We start from the raw sequence: 16,459 nt of genomic DNA, 5'->3' as shown, positions 1-16,459 counted from the left end.
CTCCATAGGAATGCTCAACCATAGTAAAGTATGAAAAACCTAATTAGTTTAAAAAAATCTGTAAAAAGAAATGTCTAATATTATAGTCATTGACATAACCGTCGCGTGCAATTCCGAAATAATTTCTTTTTTGTCGCGTCAAAATCTAGACGATTAATTTTATCACGTAAGAGGCTTATCAATATCAACTGTATTGCTGAAAATAAGAATGTATTGATAAGAACTGAAAAAAGGGAAACAATAATATGCATTAAACAGGCAGAAAAGATATTACCGACTATCTTGCTGGATTATGAGATCTAATATGTATAACTATATTGTTTGATATCAATCGTCATAATTCTTTTCATTTTGAGTTTCCGGCGCGTTTTCGCAAGATCCACGCATTGATAATAAACTCTAACGCGAGACCCTATGACCTCAAGCGAGTCTTGAATGATATATTGAAATTCTCATGAACGTTGACTCTTCCCAAGCACAAAGCAATGTTCACACTTTATGTTTTGAAATTGTACATTATTCGTAATGGTTAAGAATTTATATTATTTTAATTTAAGAGTTGTATAATATCGGGTCGATATAAAAGAAAATGTATGCAGAAAAGTACTTTAATAATTTTCTAACATCGCAAAATATTATACTGTTTTAAGCTATTCTGTTTTATAAACTTCTGGATTTAGAAAGGAAATATAAGAAAATGTACGCAGAAAAGTATTTTAATAATTTTCTAACATCGCAAAATATTATACTGTTTTAAACTATTCTATTTTATAAACTTCTGGATTTAGAAAGGAAATATAAGAAAATGTATGCAGAAAAGTATTTTAATAATTTTCTAACATCGCAAAATATTATACTGTTTTAAACTATTCTATTTTATAAACTTATGGATTTAGGAAGGAAATATAAAAATGGTATTGAATCCGTGTTTTGAAAAACAATGTCAATGTACAATTGTACAGGATTGTTCAATAAAATTAGTAAAATCGATTCTTAAAGTTCTGTACATAACGAGGATTTGACTATATCCATCAAGAAGAAAATCTAATAAAACCAATAAATATTTATGGCTTCAGATCGTGTGTTCTCGTCACAAAGGAAAATATGTTAATAATTCGACTCGCACGTGTTCTAGTTTCTTCCCTTATTACGTAACAATTAGTTTTTGTATAAATTGAAAATAATGCTAAACATTTGATTTTCTCACCATGTATGTATCCGAAATTAATAGATTTAAAAAATTTCAGAATACAGCGGTGAATTAATTCCTTTTTCTCGTTTTCACAGAACATAGTCTTGTCCTTATTCGTAAGATCAATGAGCGATGCCTCCACCGATCTTAAAAAGATTTTGGCTGAGAAAATTCCTAAAGAACAAGAGCGTGTCGCGGCTTTCCGTAAAAAGTACGGAACCACCAAAGTTGGAGACGTTACAGTGAACATGGTAATTCTTGTTTGTTGTGCAATTCTGACTATATCGTTCGTTTTTCTTGCTAAACATCTGATGATGAATAGATTATAGAACGTAACAGCAATGTTATTGCCAGAACGGAACGTTACGTGACAAAAATTATATATTAATAGATTAAGGCACATAGAAAACACAATACGTATTAACTTTTGTAATGTTCATAGGTGGTCGATAAGGACTATACATATAAACAAATTTGTAGGTTCTCGGAATAATTCTACCCGCCTAACAATCGTAATCTTTGTATCACTTTCTCAATGATTTTCTGGAGGAAATAGAATTCTTTGTGTTTAATTTAACGAGATCTGACTAAGGAAAAAACTTATGCAATAATATGTAAATAAAATATTTTCTCCTTCTTTTCTTTCTTTTTTTCGTATAATACGTTGTATGCTTATGTTCCTATTCTTATATGTAAAATTAAATTACGAACGATATGAAAGTAGCATTTAAATCAGTTTAAAGTGCGGCTCCTGTAGTCAATAGTCAGAGATCAATGTCACTGAACATATCTGCCCTTTTTTCTTCTATCTTTTTGTGCCTGATGTTGATATCGCGTGATAACTTTTCGTTACTTTTTAGATGTATGGTGGTATGCGCGGGATATTAGGACTTGTATGGGAACCGTCGGTTCTGGATCCTGAAGAAGGTATTAGATTCCGAGGAAAGTCGATTCCGGAATGCCAGAAGATTCTACCGAAAATCAAAGACGAACCACTTCCGGAAGGTTTGTTCTGGCTGCTGATTACCAATGATGTTCCTACAGAAGCCCAAGTGAAAGAAGTCTCTAAAGAATGGGCCTCCAGAAGCGAATTACCTGATTACATAGTCAAAATTCTGAACAACTTCCCCAAGTCGGTTCATCCCATGCATCAATTCTCCGCGGCGCTCACTATTCTAAGTACAGACAGTATATTCAGAAAAGAATACGAGGCAGGTATACACAAATCCAAATATTGGGACCCCACTTACGAAGATATAATGAACCTGATTGCCAGATTACCCGTACTCTGTGCCATGATATACAGAAACCTTTACAAGGATGGCAAACTCGGGGCATCTGTAGACCCGGACGGAGACTGGTCTGGCAATTTCGCAAAAATGCTCGGTTACGATGACCCACAATTTGCTGAACTTTTACGATTATACCTGACGATTCATGCTGATCACGAAGGTGGAAATGTATCTGCGCACGCGACCCATTTGGTGGCTTCCACATTGTCTGATGCGTATTTGGCATTTAGCTCTGGAATGAACGGTTTGGCAGGTCCTCTTCATGGCCTTGCAAATCAAGAAGTATTGCTATGGCTGAAGAAGATTTGCGCTGAAATCGGAGATAGTCCCACTGATGACGAGCTGAAAGACTTTATTTGGAAGACGCTGAAGAAGGGTCAGGTCGTTCCTGGATACGGTCATGCCGTACTCAGAAAGACTGATCCTAGATATATATGCCAAAGAGAATATGCAATGAAGCACATGCCGGATGACAAACTAATCAAGGTAAAGTTCTCGAATAACTCATTCAATATTTGTATAAAGTTTCTATGTAGTTTATTCCTTACTAATGACTATATTCGTATATATTTAGCTCGTTGCTCAAGTGTATAAAGTAGTTCCCCCCATTCTTATGGAACTTGGCAAAGTAGCAAACCCATGGCCAAATGTAGATGCTCATTCGGGAGTTCTCTTACAATACTATGGAATGAAAGAGATGCAATATTACACTGTCCTGTTCGGAGTATCGCGTGCTCTTGGTGTTATGGCATCTCTCGTTTGGTCTCGTGCTCTCGGCCTTCCAATAGAAAGGCCCAAATCTCTAAACACTGACAAACTTATGGAATTGGTTAAAGCTAAATAAAAGAAAACTATTCTTATTCGTGAAAAATTATGGTCACTAGAGCTTCCTAAATAGCCTTTTATAATATATAATATATAATATATAATATAATAATAGCAACATAGAACGAACTTATATACAATTTAATTGTCAAGATCTTTAAAAAAATGCGTGCATTAACGGTAAACAAAATTCATTGTAAATATACGTGTTGCTTTTTGTTAACTTATACAATAACAATTTTAGAAATAAAAATGACATCATTCATTGTACAGTTGGTAAATAACTAAGTATTTACTGCTGTTTGATCCCGTGGTGGAATTTACACGTGTGTACCGATTAACAAAAACCACTCGAAGAATCAGTCTCGTGATGTGACGCAAGAAATAAATTGATCAGCCGAGAATTTAGAATCTTTCCGACTTTCGGTTTCTCCATTCGCGGCAAGTTAGTTTTCGGCTCATCCGTCGATTTATTAATTGTTAATATTACCAATATATATAATATTAATAATAATATTGCCAATCATTGTATCTTGTACTGATCACCTCCTTTCCATGAACCTTTATCTATGGGAGAGGAGAGTTTTCCATAAGTATAAGAGTAGTGGAGAGCGATAAGTAATCTTTTCGCAACGGTGAAGAAATCTTTAAAGCTTTTACCGTTCGATTAGTAGACCATTAGAAATTGTTTCTTCGAAATTTCGTATTTTCTATCACCTGCAGATACTTTTTAAACAATCTACGCTGTTTATTTATTATAGATTTTAATTATTATTCGTATATGAAAGGAAGGAATAAAATATAGTAAAATATATAATTTAAAAGAATTTTAAAACAGAAATGTAGAAAAGTTACTGCTCATTTATTCGAACTAATATAGCATGTACATAATTTGTTTTATAATCTCATTGTATTATACCGTAATTTTAATTAATAAAATCGGATAAACAGGATAGGAAATTGTATATTACAGTACATAGTTCTTTTTTGACATCTCATAAAAGAAAGTTTGATAAATTTATTTTACATTACTCTCAGTCCTTATGTTAATTAACAATCTTATACATGAACATTTCGTGCTTGCTATGCTAATCAATTAAAAATAACCAATTTAAAACAAACATTTTTAAACTTGTTAATTTTTGAAATTGTTTGATTAATATCTAATCATATAAGAAGCTTAAATGCAGACACATGTATTAGATTCACATGACTTATATAGTAATGAAATTAAACAACCTGTAGCTTGTACTGTATTTCAAAATTTCTATATAATGAAAGCTTTGTTAACGACAGTATATATTATAATATTGTGTATTTGTAGTAATATGTCATAATTAAGACAATTAATTGCTTCTTTTCTCAATATGAGAAAACTGCTATTTATTCTTATGAAATGTTAAATGTATGATCTCACTCTTGTTTTAGACGGCATTTGTCTTTCATACGATGATGTTAACAATTTCTACAATCGCTTTTCTCATATGTTACTAACGTGTGTCTTCTAAATTTTAATAATTGTCAAATACTAGAGTATTTTTAGCTATACAAAAATTAATTACTATAATCATGAAGTAAATAAAATAAATGAGACAGCTGTTAATCGGATAATTAGAGATTAGTAATGCTTAAAATAATTCATAATATATATATTGAAGAATACAATAGATATATTTTTACAATCGAATGAGTTTTATATATAAAACACATCTTTGTAATATTTTGCATACAAATGGAATTAAATATTCCCAATAAACAACCATCTCACTGTTGAATACTCGTATCACAGAGCAGTTTTCTGCTTCTAAATGTTTGGTTAGATTGGTTGAATAACTTGCCTTGAAATTCTTAAAGATGTTTGCAGTATCAAGTATTAAGAAATATTTAAATTCTTGTACAGAACGTTGAAAAATATGTGGTTTAATTGGTGCTAAATTGAAGTTGACTTTTTACAAGTGTTTACTATTAATGTGAAGTATAAAAAACTATGTACATAGATATATTTTTGAAAACTGCACAGCTAAATAATTTTTATCTGCGCATTAACTCAATAGAACAAATAAAAATACCTCGTCTATCTTTATTGTTATATAAACAAAGGTGGACGGGATCAAGATTAAATTCTTTATCCTTCAAATACGCATGCAATATTTTCACTACATTTGTTATTGAATCAAAAATAAAATTTTATAGCTTTCAGACTGCAATTTTAATATAGCATTTATAGCTATAAATAATCGAATGTTCTCATAGACCATACATTAAATTTGGCAGTCCTGTTGTAAAGTGTTCATAATATATATATTTTCTTATACACAGATAAAAAAATTTTTGCTATAGATACTTCTTTTAATGCAACAATATTTTCTATAAAAGACTCTGAATATTCTAAATTTTTCCATTTTCTTATAACATAATGTTTTAAATATATTTTACACAGAGAATAGTTAAAACATTATTTTAGTTTTATATCGTAATCATTTATCATTATATCTTATATCACATTAATAGATGAGACAAAATTTACCCGTCCACCACTTGATATATTAAGTGTCTGCAGCAATAATGTTAATTAATATATGCAGTTACACTTTAAGTTATGCATGAAGCTAATGTACCATTTGAAAAAAGATCATTCATTCTTATATCATTTGTACAATCGTAGAGTGGCACAGTAACTTACATTGAACATATACTTTACAGTTTAGATATCTTATTATATTTAAAATCAATCCTCATAATGTACGTCATGTCTTTTTTAAACGTCCAACAATCCACTCAAGACCTTGATAAAGCCTAAAACATTACAAGTCATTAATAACCTTGTTTCATAAATAGGACTGTAACTCTAATAATGAATCTCTTTTTACCCTTCTCCAGTAAGTGCACAACAACTTTGTATGTGCCACTGATGTTTCTTAATGGAAGTTAAATCTAGTTGTCTAGAAATTTCAGCAGCTGTCATGCTACCTTTTAAGTCTTGTTTATTAGCATAAACTAAGACATTGGCTTTGCTTAATTCTTCATGATTTAGCATTGAGTACAATTCTTCTCTTATTACACCAAGTCTTTCCCTATCTGTACTATCTATAACCATAATAATAAACTCAGTATTAGTATAATATGTGGACCATGCAGCTCTCAGGCTTTGTTGTCCACCCAAATCCCACATTATGAAATGAATATTTTTCCAAACAACTTCTTCAACATTGGATCCAATAGTTGGTGATGTGTGAACAACTTCATTCATTAGGAACTGGTATAATATAGTAGTTTTACCAGCATTATCTAACCCTACCATAACTATTTTATGTTCTGAAAAATAAAAAGATTTAATTACATATAAATAAAAATTTGATGAATTACAATTAGAAAATTTAATAGTTTAAATTATAGTTATTTGAATTATGTACTCAAAAGTTTTAAGTATTCATCTTATAATGTGAAAGAAAGATATATGGAAAACATATGTTAACATATGTTTAAAGTAGGACAATAAAAATTTAAAGCAGTTTTAACAAAAATATATTAATTACAAGAGTAATTAGCCAACTCACAAAGAATAGTTTTACTTGTAATTATAATTTGTATTCATATCAACATATGTCAAGGTTTATAATTCATTTATTTTAAACTTTCTATTTTTTATCATTGTATTTATTATTAAATTTTTTGTGATTAGAAAAAGCTATTATACCCATATCTTTTTTAAGCATATAAATATGAAGAATATAGTCATGAAATTAATATAGATTTTACATTATCTGAGTAAATTTATTATTGCTAAATTTTGTGAATCATTTTTGTATATTATCAAAATATAAAAAAGAAGGAACACGACTTTTGCTCATATAATTTTAATAAATGATCATCATTTTTTACTTATTATTAAGCATAAATTTATTGCAATTTTAAATTATTTATATGATGACACACATAAAACAATACAATAATTGTGACACAATATTGTTACTACATATGTTAAATTTACCTTCATTGCCAAAGAGACTCCACAACTTTGCAAATAATAATCCCATATTGATCAAAACAGTAAACCACTCGGTTAATATTTATTTAATCGTGTTTCTGTAGTGTCTTTTTCTCGATAAAAAAGATGTATTTAGTTCCAGAAGTGGGACATTTCATTGTCAGAGGGTTATGTACACTTTTCTGTCAAGTTCCTTTGCAATATGTTTGTAGTAAATTTGCTTCATTATTGATACATTATGATGTGAAATATATACTTAAGAACTGTTGTAAATTGTTGAAAATACAGTAAGGGTAACCCAAAAGTGAAAGAAATATGTATACGAAAATCTTCCCTAATCTAATCAAGCAAATCGCGACATGTTGCTTTCCCAATTAAAACATCCATACGTTCGATGTGTCCAATCATCGTTTAGCAATAACTGAAAGCGATGTCAGTTTTGTATATATGTAAACTGATTGGAGCTAAAGGATTCTTAATTAAACGCGCGTAAAACGAAAACACTTAAAACTCTTAGAACGAAACACTCTTGATTAAGATTACCTAACCGATTTTGCTGAATCACTATCTGTCTTTTCCTTTAAAAAAAACAAGGGAACTAGTTATAGTGAATGTAACTGAACGAAGTTCACATAATTATAAAGACTTGATATTATCTGATATTATCTTATATTGTATTAAGATAAACTGTGACGTTAAAGATTATAATCAATATAATACAAAGATTAATTTAAACCTTTTAATAGCAACAATTTTATTATATAGGCTAAAATATAAATTATACTTTAAATTTTAATGCCTTACAGCAAAAAAGATTACACATTTTATATGTTGTAAAAAGTTATAAATATTTTATATTTTATAAACATTTAAAAATTTTTAAGTACACAATTTTTAACAAATTAATCAGATTTATCTAGTTATTATTTCTTCTACACTATAATGTAAAATTTTTTTAAATGTAATAAATATTTGAAAATTCAGTAGAATACTATCTTTATAAAGGCTAAGTTTTTCAGGGTATGAAATAATAAAATGGGAAGTTCGAATTTTCCATCGTTTTAATTATCATTTAATATTACATTTATAATATATCTAAATAGTGATAACATTATGAAACGTTTTAATAGTCTCCATAGTGTGTTAACATTATGCTGACCTTGTGCACTGCGATTGGCTTACGAAATGTCGGCTGATGTCGAATCTACTCCAGCATGAACACAATCATTCTTGATCTTTGTGGGAAAGCATTCGGCCACTTGTTGCTTTAATATAAAACCAAAGAAAACAAAGTACATCTTATTTTGAAAAATAACATTTATTAAAATGAGTAAACCGTGAGTCATTTTTACATTATTTCTGATATGTTAAAAATTTAAATTTGTAAAAAGGATTTAGATAATTGTTTTTATGATAATGTGGTTTATATAACCATTTCTATTCGAGTTAATTGTAATAAATAATTAATTAATTTAAAAATGTAAAAAGGAGAATAAATATAATCTAAATATTATACTAAATATTATAAATTAATTTAGAAAATCAAATTTTCATTTGTATATATTGTAATATGTAATATATAATGTATGAAATATGTATAATGTAAAAGATATATTTTCAAGTGAATGCAAATTTAGTAAAAAACATAATTTACTTTATAGAGTTGCTGATATTGCCCTTATTGGGTTGGCTGTTATGGGTCAGAATTTAATCCTAAACATGAATGATCATGGATTTGTGGTGTGTGCCTATAACCGTACAACAGAGAAGGTCAAATCTTTTTTGGAAAATGAAGCAAAGGGCACAAAAATAATTGGTGCATATTCATTGAAAGAAATGGTAGACAAATTAAAATCACCAAAAAGAGTAATGCTTTTAGTAAAAGGTAAATTCCTGTTATAAATTATAAATTTGAAAACAAGAATTTGGCCTCCCAAACTATTGTTAAATCTATAACTACTCCTAAACTTGTATCTAGATGTGTATTTGTAGTGATACTCTGTGTTTCAGGTAGTATACTTAGTGTAGTTTGTATATCTTTCAGTTTTTAGTTAACTAGTATATAGTGATATACTTCTTGTCTTTTCTCCATTTCTGTTTTCTTTTTAATGTTCTAAGCAGAGGGATCATAACTCTTTAAAATCTGTGTTAGTTTACCATTTTCTATCCATTTTGATATTATTTCTTTGTATATGGGTCATTTAGTTAAGACTTGGCTTCTAATTTCCATCTTTTTCCTATTGCATGTTCTGTATTCTGTACTTTTGTTTATTTTGTATTTATAACTCTTTTCAATTATTATTACTCATCCTAGTTTCCCTATTAATCTTATTTGTGCATTAATTTTCTTACTAGAAGCAGTATTTTCATATCCAAGTATTTAGATGTTTTTAGTTCTATGGCTTTGTTAGTATCCTTATAACTCTCACTGTAGGTTGAGTCTAGCATTCTCCTTTTATTTTCTTCATATAGTTTGCCTGATAATTTTATATATTTCAAATAATCATGTACAATACTGTATCATCTTTAAAGCTGGTGCTGCTGTGGATGCATTTATTGAACAGTTAGTACCTTTATTGTCTCCTGGAGATATTATTATTGATGGTGGTAACTCTGAGTACCAGGATACTGATAGACGAACTAAGGAGCTAGAAAAGAAAGGAATTTTATTTGTTGGTAGTGGTGTTAGTGGAGGTGAAGATGGTGCTCGATATGGACCATCTTTAATGCCAGGTGGAAATCCCAAAGCTTGGCCACATATTAAACAAATCTTTCAGGTGATTTTTTTTGTATTGAAATATAATTATTTATTTAGTATATAATATAAATTACTTAAGCATACATATTTTTTTAGTCAATCTGCGCAAAAGTTAATAAAGAACCTTGTTGTGATTGGGTTGGCGAAAGAGGTGCAGGACACTTTGTAAAAATGGTACATAATGGTATTGAGTATGGTGATATGCAACTTATTTGTGAAGCATATCACATTATGCGAAATGGTTTAAAACTTAATCCAGAAGAGATGAGTCAGGTCTTTGAGGATTGGAATAAAGGAGAACTTGACTCATTTTTAATTGAAATTACGAAAGATATCCTTAAATATAAGGATGAAAAAGGATATTTATTAGAGCGAATTAGGGATACAGCTGGACAAAAAGGAACTGGAAAGTGGACAGCTATTGCAGCACTAGATTATGGAGTACCTGTAACTCTAATAGGAGAATCAGTCTTTGCTAGGTGCCTTTCTGCTTTACAAAGTGAAAGAATAGAAGCAAGCTCAGTATTGCAAGGTCCTGATGCTATATATCAAGGCGACAAGAAACAGTTCCTAGAGCATTTAAAGAAAGCTCTCTATGCGTCCAAAATTATTTCCTATGCACAAGGATTTATGTTATTAAGAGAGGCTGCTAAAATTCACAATTGGAATTTGAATTATGGTGGTATAGCTCTTATGTGGAGAGGAGGATGTATTATAAGAAGGTAAACAGATTTTTACGGAAATTTTATAATAATTTTGGTAATAATAATTTATCATTCAATTTTTGCTTTTAGTGCATTTTTGGGAAATATAAAAACAGCATTTGAGAAGAATCCAAAACTGTCCAATTTATTATTAGATGATTTCTTTGCTAATGCAATGAAAGAATGTCAAGCTAGTGCTCGGATAGTAGTATCTACAGCTGTAACATTAGGCATAGCAACTCCTGCATTATCAACTGCTTTAGCTTTCTATGATGGCTATAGAACAGCTCGACTTCCAGCAAATTTACTTCAAGCTCAACGAGATTACTTTGGAGCTCACACTTATGAATTACTTGGCCAAGAAGGAAAATTTGTACATACTAATTGGACTGGACATGGTGGAAATGTATCTGCATCTACATATGATGTATAATAATTACTAACATAATTTTATGTTAATAAAATGTCCATACAGTTAATGTTACAGTTGAGGTTAATGTTATGGTTGATAAATCTATCAATATGTATTAGATCTAATAATAATAACTGGTTATGTAAAACTGCAGAAAATATTTTGTTTAAAAAGATACAAGTTTATTAAAAAAATATGTTACATACATTTGTATATGGGTGTAAATTATTTGTTCTTTCTTAAATTATAAACTGATATTTTTAAGAAATAAAGATTATTATTCTTCTATGATACATACATATAATCTTATACAATAAAATGATAGGCCAATATACACTTGTATACATATATATGTGAATGCGTGCGCACGCGCGCGTGTATCAGGAAACTTTATATTTATCCAGGAAATGAAAGCAGTAATAATTTCTAACATACACCTACCTATGTACATATGCTTTCGTATAAGAAAGTCTGTATTATGAAAAAATAGTAGAGCATGACTTGTGAGTCGCTCATCATTCTTGTGAAATCAAAGCGGAAGTAATTTATCTAACCTATTTGTTGTTACAATTATAACTATGTCACATTTCCAAATAACAATACATATATGTGATTCTAAATAGCTTTTTTAATATATTAACAAAATTTATTAAACGCCTAATTTTAAATTAAAAAGCTTAATAAGAATATAACATTTAGATTGACAATATACTCATATCGACTAAAATGGAAATCCAAGTAAAAATAATTTCGCGCCATGATTCACCAAAGTTAAATAAAACCTCATATAGCTTAAACTAGCATACATTATATGTAATTAGCATAATTATATACGTCTTCCTTATTTTCATTTGTACTCAAATAATATCAATTTCAATTTATACGATTGTATGATAACGTTAGTAATTTAATAAACATAATATTTGGTTTATTTTAAGTAATATGTATGTATCTTTCTTTTAGATAGGAGTGTAAAGGAAGTATTTATTGTAATTCTATAATAATGAATTTTAGAGAACATTAAGAGTATAACTAATACTTTGTAGTATGTTTCATCTATGAAATTCTGAAAAATACTCTAATACTACTACATACCCATGTACATACGTTACTTACATACATGTGAGAAACTGATCTCGTAGAACCCTATTTGAGCCGTCCCTGAAGCACATCGGCTTAACTGACCATAGACGGGCGACGTAGTCTGCATCATTCATTTGCAAAATGGCTGACCACAGGGAAAGGGATTCATACTATTCGCAAACGGATTTAAGATCAAAAAATGATGATCCACCGAATTCACGTTTATTTGTTATATGCCACAAAAGTCTTGAAGAAGATGATCTTAGAAAAGCTTTCGAAAAGTTTGGGAAGATCGAAGATATTTGGGTAGTGAAAGATCGAACTACGGGGGAAAATAAAGGTAATTTCTCTTGTCTACACAAGAAATCAATAAGAGTTTATTTTCTTTTTAATCATCTTTTACATATTTGTAAATTTATCTATATACACATTTTTTATTTATGAAAATTGTTTATTTATGTGCTTTTTACGAGTTATTCAATCATTTGAAAAGTAATGCGTCTTGTTTACCTAGGAGTCACATACATTAAATTTTCAAAAACATCAGAGGCAGCTTTTGCTCTTGAAGAAATGAATGGAAAAATGTTGGGTTCTGTTGGAAGACCTATTAAAGTAATGATTGCTTCAAAGTAAGAATTATAATAGTTATTCCAAAATATCTTTGAAAGACTTTATTCTTTGTTGATATATTTATTTGTTGATAAATGTGAAAATCTAGATATTTGTTACAGTCGTGATCAAGGATCTGTCAGAGAAACAAACGAAGAAGAAAGATGGGTTCGTCTCTTTTGTGTATTACCTAAGTCTATGACAGATGGTGAACTTCATCGAGAATTTTCAAAATTTGGATCTATAGAATATGCAACAGTAGTTAAAGACAGAAATACAAATGAATCAAAAGGCTTTGGTTATGTAAAATTTCAAAAAGTATCTAGTGCAGCAAAAGCATTTGAAGAATGCGATAGGAAATACAAGGCTGTATTTGCAGAACCAAAAAAACCAAAACCTGAACATATTGATGTGAAATATAATAATGGACTATCTTCTCATTATGATAGCACTGGTGGAGGTTATAGTTCATCAAATTTTGGAAAAAGCAGTATTAGTTTAGAAATTGCCACAAATTATCCTAATTCTGAAGGTTATACACATTTGCAAGTAATTGCACATCCAGCATTGAACCAAGATCAATTATGGAAATTATTTGACATTGTACCTGGATTGGATTATTGTCATTTGAAAAATGACGTACGATATAGAATGCCAAGAGGTCAGGCTGTTGTAGTATATTCTAATCCTAGTGCAGCAGCATATGCAAGAGAAAAATTTCATGGTTTTGAATATCCTCCTGGTCATAGGATGATAGTTAAGCCGGATTTATCAAGTGCTCCACCAAAAAATGCAATAAAACCTGGTAGTTCTGCTGCTGGAATTGCTAGTGCTAGGACAGATTTGGCACATTTAGCTGAAACTATTGCTCAAGCTACATCTTTAATTCAAGCTGCAGGATTAACTGCTCCAAGTGAGAGATTATTTTATCTGCATAATGTGATAATGTATGATTTGTTTGTTTAATTATATTTTTATGTAATTAGGTTTAGAGCATTCGATGTGTGTGAAGTTACCACCTGTGCAACCAATGGCTAGTATAGATGCAGAAGTTGCTAAAAGGTGCTTTATTGTATGTGGACCTCCAGTACCTCCAATATATGCCATGAAAGATGCTTTCTGTAGATTTGGGAACCTTATAGATGTTTACATGCTTCCAGGGAAAAATTGTGGTTATGCAAAGTATGCTAGTGTGCAAAGTGCAAATGAAGCAATCGAGGTATATTTTATCATGCTTTATTTCATCATAATGACTTTTTTAAAACAAATAAGACAGTTAAACAGTAATAATCAATCTATAAAATAATAACCGTAGGTTTTACATGGACAAGAAATTTGTGGATCTCGATTAAAAGTATTAGAAGCAGAAGAGCGTAATGTCGGTGAAGATCGTAGGAAACGACTACGAACGGACGAAGACGAAAATTAAATTTTTTTTGTATACCTCGTAAGTAAATCGCTGAGTACATGGCAAAAAGAAAGGAGGGAAAGAAAGAGGCAATTAAATATTAACACCCTGACGTTGTAACTGACGATTACTTTACTCGAAAAACAGGAGAAAATGTAATTTTTCTATTTGTCTTCACAGACTGACTGGTATACACAAGCTGGACGCACGCAATAAAAGAGACGAATTTTAAGACTCACTTGACCACGTCGGGCCCGCATCCAAGGAAACTCCAACTACCTACTTTTAACTACCGCTTACGTTCGCGATTTCAACGTTACTGAAACTTTAACGATACTTTACTTTATCCTTACATGTCGTTACACGTACACCTGACTTCCTAATTTTATTATTTTAAAAGGCCTGTGCGAAAAGTGATCTTAAATATTCTAGTTAAGAATACAGAATACAAGAAATTAGTTAAATTTGGAACTTGTATCTTTACCACAAGGAAGGTACATGATATCGAGTATACTCGAGGTGTTTATTGTATGGTAATATACTATAGACATTAATGAGAGGTAAGAGTATTTCTCATTGCATATATACTTTTGTATTAAAGTTATACTGAAATGAAGATTTATTCAAACAAATTTATAAAAAGAAAAGAATGAATTTATACATTAATGATTAAGAGAATTGAATAATTTTAAAATAGAGAATATGAAATGAAATTATCTTTTAATATTTTATATTCTTAATTGTAAAACAAGAAATATGTTTATATTAATTACAATATTAATTTTATTTATTCGCACAGGCTTTATAATATAACCTGCTTTAGGATTAGTAAAACGAGTTTTCTTTATAATTTATATCCAATAGTTCTGTATTATTCTTTTATTAGATGTAGTATGTATGGAAGAAAACGTAAAGCAATTTATTTCTTGTGTCTGTTTCAAGAAATATTTTCGTAATTGCGAATAATAATATATTTCGTAGAATTTAAATTCCAAAACAAGATATATTCTGCAGAATAATACTTTTATTTTTAAATACTTTTCAAATGTGATTTTATGGATTAAAACTCTACGTGATATAAATCAAAATTATATTTTTGTGAATATAAATATAACGAAGCGTATTTGAAAAATATTTTTGTGTAGATTAAAACTATATTTGACTAAATGTGTATTATGTTTTATTGTAGCTTACAATAATAATCTTAATTTTAATTACACCATATGTACATAATTCATTTTAAAAGATTGTATTATTAATCAGATTTAATTATGTTATGTACTTCTGTAAAAACAAAATTAATTTATGTAATTACACAATTGGAAACAGAAGTAATGCGAGTAATTACAAAATTTTCCATTCAAGTATTATGAGTAAATCTTGTTTTGGAATCGTTTCAGTATCACATATGTTTATCTGTATAAAATATACTGACATATTGTTTTCTATAATTAGACCAAATTTCCTAGAAAAAGATACGTTTTCTTAGGAAATTAATATTATGTCCATAATCACATTTGTCAAATACCAATAATTGACGCACAACATGAACGTTTCATGATGGACACTTTTGTACATGTGTTAGACTGTTCTACTCAATGACCATACACAATGATGTTTTAGGAGACTGTAACTGACTTGTTTATTTGGTGATATTAAAATACACATTAAGTATTCAAAACCTCACACTGACTTCCACTTATTTTTTTTTTTTTTTCACACTGAACAGAATATCCTATTTTACACTATGTTTATAATTTATTAACCTGACGTGTTTTTTCTGTTAACTTTCAGGATATCTCAAGGATTCAAAGATGTGTACCTGATGACTGTGATATAGCAGAGTAAGATACTACTATTATTGTATATACAAAACGTAAAATATAAAGAATAAATTATAATTTTATATAGTTCCTCCTTTTTATTACTGGACGGAGATCATTATGCCGATCAGAAGATTATTGTATTTGTACTTGTTTACGCATTTCGCTTTTATACTGCACTTTTAAGGTATACCATGTTTATAATTTATTTTTAGCATATTTATTTGATATGCTCATAAAATGTGCAATAAAATAACATTTATAAAAAAAGGAGTACGTTATGTTATTTTTAATCGATTCTCGAATATGATCTATCGCCTCAAATTTAAATCGAAAGATATTATGGAATAAAGTTGTCAGCAGGT

The 16,459-nt window shown here is 29.4% G+C and overlaps 4 protein-coding genes across 7 annotated transcripts; 3 read left to right on the top strand and 1 right to left on the bottom strand.

Annotated features, from left to right (window-relative positions):
* The first annotated feature begins 1,089 nt into the window (after positions 1–1,089).
* LOC132916088 (probable citrate synthase, mitochondrial) lies at positions 1,090–3,371 on the top strand. 3 transcript variants are annotated; one of them, XM_060975875.1, is made up of 4 exons: positions 1,090–1,210; positions 1,288–1,443; positions 2,053–2,970; positions 3,059–3,371. In XM_060975875.1, the coding sequence occupies exons 2-4, from the start codon at positions 1,318–1,320 to the stop codon at positions 3,326–3,328; spliced, it is 1,314 nt and encodes a 437-aa protein (XP_060831858.1). In that variant the 5' UTR covers positions 1,090–1,210; positions 1,288–1,317; the 3' UTR covers positions 3,329–3,371. The 3 variants fall into 3 exon arrangements, with proteins under 3 accessions (XP_060831858.1, XP_060831850.1, XP_060831866.1); XM_060975883.1 differs by lacking the exon at positions 1,090–1,210 and adding an exon at positions 1,635–1,806 and having other exon boundaries at positions 1,327–1,443; XM_060975867.1 differs by lacking the exon at positions 1,090–1,210 and having other exon boundaries at positions 1,225–1,443.
* A 779-nt stretch (positions 3,372–4,150) lies between these two features.
* On the bottom strand, positions 4,151–7,863 carry LOC132916176 (ADP-ribosylation factor-like protein 5B). Its single transcript, XM_060975949.1, has 3 exons — positions 7,301–7,863; positions 6,180–6,624; positions 4,151–6,105 (listed from the first exon to the last, which is right to left on the bottom strand). The coding sequence occupies exons 1-3, from the start codon at positions 7,344–7,346 to the stop codon at positions 6,057–6,059; spliced, it is 540 nt and encodes a 179-aa protein (XP_060831932.1). The 5' UTR covers positions 7,347–7,863; the 3' UTR covers positions 4,151–6,056.
* A 594-nt stretch (positions 7,864–8,457) lies between these two features.
* LOC132916074 (6-phosphogluconate dehydrogenase, decarboxylating) lies at positions 8,458–11,384 on the top strand. Its single transcript, XM_060975831.1, has 5 exons — positions 8,458–8,634; positions 8,959–9,182; positions 9,830–10,074; positions 10,152–10,777; positions 10,850–11,384. Exons 1-5 carry the CDS (start codon positions 8,624–8,626, stop codon positions 11,190–11,192), a joined length of 1,449 nt encoding a protein of 482 aa, XP_060831814.1. The 5' UTR covers positions 8,458–8,623; the 3' UTR covers positions 11,193–11,384.
* Positions 11,385–12,260: 876 nt separating this feature from the next.
* LOC132916063 (RNA-binding protein 45) lies at positions 12,261–16,364 on the top strand. 2 transcript variants are annotated; one of them, XM_060975807.1, is made up of 6 exons: positions 12,261–12,594; positions 12,769–12,883; positions 12,986–13,776; positions 13,850–14,082; positions 14,179–14,310; positions 16,066–16,364. In XM_060975807.1, the coding sequence occupies exons 1-5, from the start codon at positions 12,396–12,398 to the stop codon at positions 14,290–14,292; spliced, it is 1,452 nt and encodes a 483-aa protein (XP_060831790.1). In that variant the 5' UTR covers positions 12,261–12,395; the 3' UTR covers positions 14,293–14,310; positions 16,066–16,364. The 2 variants fall into 2 exon arrangements, with proteins under 2 accessions (XP_060831790.1, XP_060831798.1); XM_060975815.1 differs by lacking the exon at positions 16,066–16,364 and adding an exon at positions 14,452–15,957.
* Positions 16,365–16,459: the final 95 nt, after the last annotated feature.

The sequence above is a fragment of the Bombus pascuorum genome, chromosome 1 (genome assembly GCF_905332965.1).
Source record: "Bombus pascuorum chromosome 1, iyBomPasc1.1, whole genome shotgun sequence".
NCBI lineage: Eukaryota > Metazoa > Arthropoda > Insecta > Hymenoptera > Apidae > Bombus > Bombus pascuorum.
The sequence above is the reverse complement of the archived record's forward strand: the minus strand, read 5'-3'. Positions and strand labels throughout refer to the sequence as shown.

Bases quoted from the DNA above. Each gene is read 5' to 3' on its own strand.
- LOC132916074 (XM_060975831.1), top strand. The intron at 9,183-9,829 runs GTAAATTCCTGT...TCATCTTTAAAG, and splicing joins AGTAATGCTTTTAGTAAAAG to CTGGTGCTGCTGTGGATGCA. The intron at 10,778-10,849 runs GTAAACAGATTT...TTTTGCTTTTAG, and splicing joins GGAGGATGTATTATAAGAAG to TGCATTTTTGGGAAATATAA.
- LOC132916088 (XM_060975875.1), top strand. From the start codon at position 1,318: ATGAGCGATGCCTCCACCGATCTTAAAAAGATTTTGGCTGAGAAAATT. The intron at 1,444-2,052 runs GTAATTCTTGTT...GTTACTTTTTAG, and splicing joins GAGACGTTACAGTGAACATG to ATGTATGGTGGTATGCGCGG. The intron at 2,971-3,058 runs GTAAAGTTCTCG...GTATATATTTAG, and splicing joins CGGATGACAAACTAATCAAG to CTCGTTGCTCAAGTGTATAA.
- LOC132916063 (XM_060975807.1), top strand. From the start codon at position 12,396: ATGGCTGACCACAGGGAAAGGGATTCATACTATTCGCAAACGGATTTA. The intron at 12,595-12,768 runs GTAATTTCTCTT...TTGTTTACCTAG, and splicing joins AACTACGGGGGAAAATAAAG to GAGTCACATACATTAAATTT. The intron at 12,884-12,985 runs GTAAGAATTATA...TATTTGTTACAG, and splicing joins AAAGTAATGATTGCTTCAAA to TCGTGATCAAGGATCTGTCA.
- LOC132916176 (XM_060975949.1), bottom strand. From the start codon at position 7,346: ATGGGATTATTATTTGCAAAGTTGTGGAGTCTCTTTGGCAATGAAG. The intron at 6,625-7,300 runs GTAAATTTAACA...TTTATTTTTCAG, and splicing joins GAGTCTCTTTGGCAATGAAG to AACATAAAATAGTTATGGTA. The intron at 6,106-6,179 runs GTAAAAAGAGAT...GTAATGTTTTAG, and splicing joins TGTGCACTTACTGGAGAAGG to GCTTTATCAAGGTCTTGAGT.